At 42.1% G+C, this 9,368-nt stretch overlaps 1 protein-coding gene across 1 annotated transcript; it reads left to right on the top strand.

Moving 5' to 3' along the window:
• Positions 1-943: 943 nt before the first annotated feature.
• sdhaf3 (succinate dehydrogenase complex assembly factor 3) lies at positions 944-5,297 on the top strand. Its single transcript, XM_077008210.1, has 2 exons — positions 944-1,892; positions 4,725-5,297. The coding sequence occupies exons 1-2, from the start codon at positions 1,716-1,718 to the stop codon at positions 4,917-4,919; spliced, it is 372 nt and encodes a 123-aa protein (XP_076864325.1). The 5' UTR covers positions 944-1,715; the 3' UTR covers positions 4,920-5,297.
• Positions 5,298-9,368: the final 4,071 nt, after the last annotated feature.

Genomic DNA, 9,368 nt, shown 5'->3' with positions numbered 1-9,368 from the left:
CTACTACTTAATGTTAAAAGTTTTAATCTTGGGTTTCTTGATTTTTTTTTAAGTATGATCATCTTTGTACCTGTCAAGACATCACTTTAATCTAGGAAGCTATGAGACCTGTAACAGATGGTATTAAACAGAGTAGCTAGTGAAACATAAAAGGAGTCTTTGACCATTTTATTAATACAAACATTCTCCCCAACAAATACCAACAAGGTATTTAACAATGGAAACAACGCACCTATCCTGGTATTGTAATTCCACTGTGACAGAGATGAACAGCATAGCAAAGCCATGCTACCCCGAGGCCAAAATATTAATTAAACCAAAAATAAGCAAAACAACACAGGGGGGCACATGCCCTCTCACCTAGACAAGCACACAGAGCAGAAATCCCCCGTGGTGCAGAAATGTATGGCCATCTCTGTGCCGTTTTGGAATATTGTTTTGGAATACATTCAAAAGATTAACTTGATGAACCTTCAAGAAGGATGTCATAAAGCTATGCTCTTTATCAATGCACATCAGGTGCACATATGACATAAGGCTTCTGTGCTGTTCATCCAGCTGATAACAGGGTCCACGGATGACTCAGTGGTGAATCACTCAAAATTGTCTGGACTTTTGAAGAAACAAATGTCAGAGATCTAGAGACTGGTATCAAGGTTATCTAGCTGCATCAGACTGAGCTTGGTTTTTGTGTGGCTTTTATTTTTGGGGATCATTCCAATTTCAATTATTTTCACTTAAAGGTACTGATGTACTTTGAGTGATTCACTTCAAGAATCAATGTGGTCATGCTGATTCACTCCTGGGAGTCATCATGTCTCTTTAGCAGTCTCATAATTCAAATGGTGAAGAGACACACAGTAACCGTACAGCCCCTCCCTCCGGGCGTGTGTTTCGGTTTGTGTGCGTGTGTGTGTGACATTTCTATCACCCTCGTCTCGTTGTTATTTCGTGCATTTGTCGCTTGTTGTCGTCTTTGTATTTAAGTGTGTGTCTCGTCTGCGTTTATTGTCAGTTGTTGGCTGTGTTAGAACAGTGTCGTCGTTCGTCTTCTTGTTTCTATTAAGATTTTCGAGTCTTGTCTCGGCATCCTGTTTGCACGTTACACAGACAAATGGGACCATATGTATTGGAATCGAATTTTTAAACACTGGGTGATATTTGTAAAAACTCCATCTTTCTCAGTTACAGAAAACCTTTGGAGTCAGAATATCCTTGTATACAAAAAAGGCTTGCTTAGGACTGTGAACTCGTATACATGGCTTGGTACTGATGAACGAAAGACAATGGCACCTATGATTGTACTAATAAGTACAAGTCAACGAGTACTAGTCGGATGAATGTTACAAGGCCCTGACTTACTAAACGTTTGGTCTTGTAAACCCACTTCTTAACAAAGTTGGGTCTGCTTGGTTCAGCTCTGTGTGCCGACCGCGGGAGGCACTATAACGGGGCTGTGGTGAAACACCAGCGCTGACAGGAAACACGTCTCGGTGGACGCCAGTTAAACATCAAAGTCCTCACAGGCGTATATATAATGCGTTTGGTTACAAATTGCTAATCTGTAAACATATTTACTTCTCATTTGGCGGCTCATTTTGGCATTGTCCTGTGTCCTTGGCTAGTTCTTTTATTCACGGCTTAAAAACAGATATCTGTAAAGTAAGTTAGCCGTCTAGCTGTCGCTAACGTCCAGGACCGTTTCATCAAACGTTATGGCCAGTCCGGCTCATGTGTCCAAGGTCCGCTCGTTGTATAAGAAAATTCTCTTTTTGCACCGATTAATGCCGATGGACTTGAGAGCGCTCGGTGATCAATACGTTAAAGATGAATTTCGAAGACACAAATCTGCTTCTCCGGAAAACGTCAAACTCTTCATGAAGGAATGGGAGGTAAGGCATTGTGTGCCTCCGTCCAATACTTTCAACCCTAATTTGTATTCCTATATGCTGTGTGTGTGTGTGTGTAATCTTTCTTATTTTGAAGTGATGTCCAGCCACCACACGATGGCCCCCTGCGCCACAAAATGACCACCAGAACCTTTTCGACAGACCAGTCGGTTTTTAAAGCGCTTTCGTTCTCATACATGTCCACAACGATGAACGTCCAAGCAATAGTTTAATCCAGTTTGAACAGGTTTTATGCCGTCGCTGTTCAAATAATGCCCAAGAGTAGTCTATCATTCTGTTCTTTTTAAAAAATGAACATCCCAACCATGTATGTGGGTGCTAGAGTTAGACCCTAACAATAATTGTGCGCAAATGCTTCTATCACAATCTTATTATTTCAGTGTAAGTGGCAGAAGATAAAAAAAATCACCCACCTGTAATTACTCTGATTATTGCATTAGATTAACACAAGACTCATGGAGATTTGTCCTCGTGTAAAAGACAGCATGGGAGGAACTTTTCAGTTTTCCACTCAATTTCATCTATTAGTTTCAACAGAGGAGCACATAAATAGCATCTTCTTACATTCTGCAAGACAGGCATTGTTCAAGGCTAGATAGCACAGTTATTGTTCAAGGATCACACAATAGCCGAGTTCTCACTTTCCCTTCTTTGCGTTTTCTGACATATAATACAGATAAGAGACACAGTATATGAAGTAGCTATACCTAAATGTAGCCTTTTGGCCACTCATAATAATTTTTTTACAACATGTTGACATCCATAACTGAACATATGTAGGTGGTCATTAGAATGGAATATGTTGAGAATCATTCTGATGAGGGCCTGTGGCAGTCTCCACCCACCCTGCTCATTTTGATTCATTAAGGAGTGGGTGATTCACCACTCCATCTCAGTTTCCAAAGCCACTCCACGGAAGAGGGGGAAAAAAAAGTGAATCGGGCACGGAAGGGTGGTGGAGCCAGGAACAGACGCAGAGCGAGTCTCACAATGTGATTAAGAGCACTGAGTGTTCACTTTAATCCAGTTACTGCACAACCCCCATGGGGCTTCTCCTCGCCTAATAAATCGACCACATTGCAATGGACAAGCTTTCCCTAGGGAGGAAAGAAGAGAAAGAGAGAGAGAGGAGGGTATGGCGAGAAGGTATAGATGTTGGTCTTGGTGAGGAAGAAGGGAGCAATAAGGGGAAAGCAAGATATGGGTCCCCTGTCCGCTAATGTGGAAGTTGAGGTAGAGTCACATGAAATGGCTTCTGTAATGACTGGCTACATTACTGTTTCAGACAGTCGAAAGGAACATTAGCTGATTGGTTGCTCTAAATGCACTCTAAGTGACTGTCATCAGAGTCAGGACCTTAAAATGTTTTCAATCCGCGGTGGGGGATTGCCGCTTTTTTCATTTATTATGTAGCCAAAATACATTTACGTGTAACACCAATACTTACAAAATACACACATACATGCATAGATGGATATATATGTGGATAGACTCATAATATCAGTATATAATATGCATATAAATAGACTGATTCAGGAAGAAGTCATTCAACTTTTATTTAGGATGTTACTATAACCGTGATGTAAGTAGCTAGTACTTTGGTGTGGATGCCTACTTAATGAAGGGTATGGGCTTGAAAGAGCTACTTAAGTGCTTTGCCCTTGGGAAAGCCAGTCTACTCCAAAGAAGTACAAAATGGGGTGTTTGATTACGTCACTACAAATAACAAGCCTTTATATTCAGTTCATGAACTTGGCCCAAAAGCCTGCCATTGAACAATCCCCTCGATTCTTAAAATACAGCCGCTTGGCAAATGTTCAATCTAATTACATTATGTAGGGGAGGAAGCCTCTCAGACAAATGGCTCGTTGCTTCTGAAATTGAATTGAATCCAAATTCGAAGATGTTCGTGGCCAACCAGACTGGATGACCTAAAGGTTCACTTTTGTATGCGTTTTTATGAATGAGCTCATAGTGCCCTACCTACGGTACCCCTGAAGTTATGAATCAATGGTTGTAATTTGACTGGCTTGCTGGTCGAGTTTGGATGAAGAACCCAGTGCTGAATGCTAAGTGTGGGATGAAGAACGGCATGACTGTCATCATGAGTGTTTTACTAACAGTAGTCCAACAGGAGATCACATTCCTCTTATCAGGTTTTAAAACACCGCGCTGCCATTTTCAAGAAGTCTGCTTTTTCCAAAGCTTGTCAATAAATAATTTCACCAGATGTTTTAGTTTGAATAGTGCCTTTTTTTGACAGTTAAGTCCCACTTTAGTTGCATGCTGCAGTATATCGACCACAACGGACTTGGGACCTTTTGTTCTTTGAAATGGAATGTGGGAGCTAGCCGTAATTGCTGTATTAAGGTGGCAATTCCAGCACATGACATGGGGGGAGCGGGCCACTGTAGGGCTCCGACCTCCATTATACCTTAATGCACCCCAGAAGACTACATCATTGGGGCATGACCTTCACGACCTGGAGTGTATCACACCAGTTCATGGCAGGCAGCAGAATTCTCAAACCTTAAATAAATAAATCATTATCTCTAGAAAGATTTATGGCATATCAATAAAGCCTTGTAAAAAAAAAAAAACGATTCTCATATGTGTGTGTGTGTGCATGCGTGTGTGTGAGTGTGTTTGCCTGTAAGGGTCAAACAGCAGGCATAATTGATGATTAGCCACTATGCTGCTGCTCTTTTCCAAAACCATCCCTATTCCACCATTACACCTGAGTGCTGTGCTAATTGGGCGCTGTTTTTTCAGTGTGGCACACTGTTCTGATCCATGATCTGCTTCTGTCTGCAGAACTACACAGCCACTCTGCAGGCTCAGGTGCTGGAGGCAGCGGGAGTCAAGACTCCCACATTTGGGGCAGAACTGTCTGAACAGAGTCTCAGACACTTTCAGGATGAACAGATCGGGCAGCTGTATGAGCTAATGCTGGAGGCTACCAAACCCAACCGGCAGTTCCATATCCAGGAAGACAGCCCACCTAAATGAGAAACCTGCTGTGGGGAAGGACCATCTCCGAGACTGTCCTCCATCTCACCATGTGGGCCGGCCTCACAGGGACATACTGTGAATTGAGAGCTGTACTCTTTTATGACACCAGCTGCCGTTAAGATGTAATTATGTTAGGGTCCATATGTGCCGTATCGAAGGTTCTGCCATCCTTGATTTTTCTGGTCTGTTTCTTTGCTGTATTTGTGAGAATGAACTAAATGAAATGGCAAAGGCGACAACTTTCTGTACCCTAAATACTTGAAAAGTATGGAAAAGTTTGCAGACAGGCTAATTGTTAAAGCTAATCTCTCAAGGCACTTGCAGCTCTCCAAGGATGTGAAAAAGTTCAAATCAATAAAGGCTCCTTCACTTTAACTGAATTATTTCAGTGTCTGAAAGGAAAAACCCAATTTTGGTTAGAGCAATTTTGTTTATACACTTGAGTGTAGCTGTTGGAGCACAACAGTGCCAGGCATGTCAGCCATCTGTGAGGAGATACATCTCTGCGCTACGCTTTTGCTAACACCACAGATTTAGCAAAAAGGCATTCTTAGCTAGTCACTAGGCAGTTACCTATTGCTATCATGGACCATGCTACACGTAGGTGGCAATTTTTTCTACCGTTAGTGCTTGAGGTGCATAATAGACATGGAGTTAGGAGTTTGTCATCTGAATAATATAAAACTTTAAAACTAATAATTTGATGTTTTTAGAACATTTTTAATCAAAATTCTATAGTTAGCTTAGATCTGTTCTGGTTTATCCTTGGGTTTTGTGTCTTTTTTGAATGCATAGTTTATATTGTCAACAGTACTTTAAAAAACTGTCCTCAGTTATGACTCTAATGAGATTGTTGCATAAATTGAGTTCTGGCTGACTGGATAACTACAATCTCAAGCTCCATCAAACATGCAGTAATGACTGTAAATATCCAAGGCCTCCTTTATTATACTCAAATAAGATTTCATTCACAAACAAGAGGAAGCCATATGGTATACACTGGTTTGAATACCACCATTTAAAAGTTAGGGAGAATGTATGCTATTAGTTTTTGTGCATATATTGAGTTACCAGTATATTACATACACAAGTAAATTGTTGAACTTTCCTTTACCTTTATATACCAATCGTTTATAGGTGTATCGGCTCTATTGCAGGAATGTTGTACGATGTGAATATGATTGCTTTGTGCATGGGTTTGAGACGTGTGGATGTACACCTGCTGCTGACAGCCCTTTTCACCTCTTGTCAAAAATGCTTGAGACGGTTGACCTCCATGGGCTGTGCAGGTCACTGAAACGATGAGAACCTCCCAAAGCTGTCCGATGACGATACGTGCCCTGTGAAGTGATACATTACCATGCAGGAGGTGTGCGTGAGTGTGGATGAACCATAGCCATGGGGTGGATGAAATTGGTCAGCAGCACTATCTGGACACCCCACTGTTCACGTGCTCTTCAGAGCGTATCAGCAGTGCTGGTGTGTGCCAGGACAAACATTCCATACACTCACTCTGCCAACGCCAGCCTGGACTCTTACGACCAAACAGGATGGCCCCATGGACCCGTTGATTGATCCTTCCATTAAGGAACCTGGAGTTGATCGGCCAGGCGACGTCCTTAGGGTCTGCAGCTTGGAAGCTCCTGGAGGTGCCACGTCTTGATCTTCACTGGCAGTATTAGGCACCTGAAGTGCTCTTGGGCTGTTGTAGCCCATTTGAGATGGTCGCAAAGTCTGAGATGCTATTCCACCATTCCAGTGTTGAATCCATATATGATCAGATTTGGTCAGTCTTGCCACACAAATTTATGTTCTCTCATCTACATAGTGTTTGCATCTACAGAATCACAAGTTTTTTGTTTGTTGTTTATTTCTTGTGCCATTGCCTAAAAATCAGACAGAAGTCATTTGTGAGATGCCACAACTGGCAAATCTAATACCTAGTATCTTGACACTGAGATTATTGAGAACACTAAACTCTAATTGATGCTGGAGTTGCACCACATACCAAGGTCTCCTGATATATGAATATTTAATTTGTGTAAAGGTGGAAATGTACCAAACAGACTACAGAAATCCAATGAATTGTGACATTTTAAATGTGGCATTTATGTGTGTCTGTGTGAAAGGACCAGGGTGAGACTGACAGCTGTGGACAAATGGATGAAGACCTATCTGGGTACTCAAGGACACTTTACATTCAGGCAACACAGAAGCAGCCGACAGCCACAGTTCCAGGGTGAATGTATCAGGTGCAGGAAGAGGAGTACACCCAGAACAGCACCAGCCATCACTGGATATATGCATATGTTCACACAAGCATAATTTTCAGGGTCGCATTTAAAAAAAAATCTTAACACAGTTCTTGCACTATGGGAAGAAGCCCCGGAAGAAAACGAAACAGACACAGGGAGACAATGAAAGATCCACCCAGATACGGAGAGGAACCCAAGACCCTAGTGGTGAGAGGCAAACGGGCTAACACCCAGTTTAGCAAGGAGGGTAGTGTTAATGGTTGTTCCAGGTTAGCTGAGCATGTAGGAGACTTCTTCATATGAAAGTGCTGCCATCATATGTCATTGCTTACCTTTTGGAACAGGTACAAGGTTACACTAAGGTCATAGGATTGATTTCCAGGATGCACACACTGAAAAATATCTAAGCTGCTCTGGTAAATCAGCATGGTGAGGTTTTTGTGCTGTTGTAACATTTGTATTCCAGTATGTCAGAGATTTCACTTAATGTGGAGGAGAACAACAATACAGGCAAACAGTGATAGTAAAGACAGTTCGGTTCTATTCAGTTTTGTCACAGCAGACACAAAGGCACAGGGATCTGGGCCAGCACAATGACATCTCTTATGCTGTCCTCGTGTCTCAGCAGATATCAGGATATCAGCATTGCTGTCAAGGCTGAAGGAGCCAGAACGCCGAACGTAACCTCCCATAACAGTTCTGCTGTGTACCGAGTAATGAAGCAGTTGTATTATCATCGTCATAGACCGCAGTCGTTATGATGAATAAGCAAGATGAGTCCATGACTGTCAAACTTCACTGACGCACCCTCCTAGGCTGTTGTTAAGGATCCCGCCGCAAACAACCACGAGAAGGACAAAAAGATACTGACTGCGTACAGATGTCACTGTGTAATCCGCACACAGACCAAATTACTCAGGGTGTTTAAACAGCATCATGGATGATTGGACTGAGCCATTAGGTGTGTAATGGTCTCTACTTTAAACAGTTCGCCTAAACTGCAATACCAGAGTTATATTGGCCGGAAATACCTTAGTATAGTTGGTTGATTCTGATGACTGCACCTGAACGTTTATTATTCAGGCTGTACGCTGTTATTGATTGTAACAACTCTCTGTATGAGAACGTTGTCTGCTCTATTAACCAACAATCATTATTCAGTTTGGGTCTTAATTTTACTATTGATTTTAACAGCTCTGCGCATGGATGAGAAAGTTGTATACTGTAGTTGTTGGTGTAGGGTAGGGCCATGCACTGTGTGCGTGCGTGTGTATGTGTGTACATGTGTTGGGGGGGGGGTCTTGGAGGTCCTTTATATTTATAAAAGGGCCTCCACCCTGCCTCTTGCAGTGAGGCTGCAGAATTTTGCACGACGCCTCTAACTGTAGTGAAGGTCTTTTGTTCACCAACACACAAGAAATACTTTTAGCAGGCAGACATTTGCCTTTCAGAATCATGCCTCATAGCGGTGAGAGCTTTAGTTCATTTTTCTGAAACAATACGCACAGTCTAATCTAGGACTGCAAGAAAAAAGAAAAAAAAAATCACCGATAGAGACATACACACAGGATCGATAATGTCTGGTGAGCAGAGCAGCGGTCCTCCTCATGACACAGATTCTGACAGGTGCGGAGAAGAGTGCAGCTCCGTTGGGGTTTGGCAGAAACACAGGGGTAATCTCCACACTTGCCCCACAGGACACGGAGTGAGGCAGATAAAACGAGTCCGTGTGTAGTAACCTTTCAGCTGCCGCTTTCACAGCTGAACAGAAAGGGACAAAGAGAGAGAACAAGACCAAAAATCAATGACAGTGAATTGTTCAAATTTTTATTGTAGAATATATAGAGAAATTTTCTCTTCTGTTATTAACCAGTGGTGGTTTTTTAAAGGATGAGGAGTTGCTGTTTGTCTCACGGAATAATAGCAGTTTCTCTGTGTGCATACCTTTGTAGCTTACTTACGCACTTTTGTGAAAATTACCTTGTACTGACACCGTTAACAGTCTGAAAGAGTAATTATAGAAGCCATCAGTTATATATGGGAGAGAGTTTTATCTGAGCCAGTGAAAATATCCCAGGCCATTTGAGGAGGACCAGGGATGGAGACACAAGTGTATGCCACTAACAAATCAATTATCATTTTGCATTATTCATAAGGCAAGGCATCAGCTTTTCCAAAAAAAAAAATCAGG

Source organism: Brachyhypopomus gauderio, chromosome 6, assembly GCF_052324685.1.
Source record: "Brachyhypopomus gauderio isolate BG-103 chromosome 6, BGAUD_0.2, whole genome shotgun sequence".
In the NCBI taxonomy this organism is placed as follows: Eukaryota; Metazoa; Chordata; class Actinopteri; order Gymnotiformes; family Hypopomidae; genus Brachyhypopomus; species Brachyhypopomus gauderio.
Note: the sequence above shows the minus strand (reverse complement) of the source record. Positions and strands in the feature narration are given on the sequence as shown.

Coding starts and splice junctions, on each gene's coding strand:
- sdhaf3 (XM_077008210.1), top strand. CDS start 1,716: ATGGCCAGTCCGGCTCATGTGTCCAAGGTCCGCTCGTTGTATAAGAAA. Junction 1,893..4,724: donor TCTTCATGAAGGAATGGGAG/GTAAGGCATTGT, acceptor TTCTGTCTGCAG/AACTACACAGCCACTCTGCA.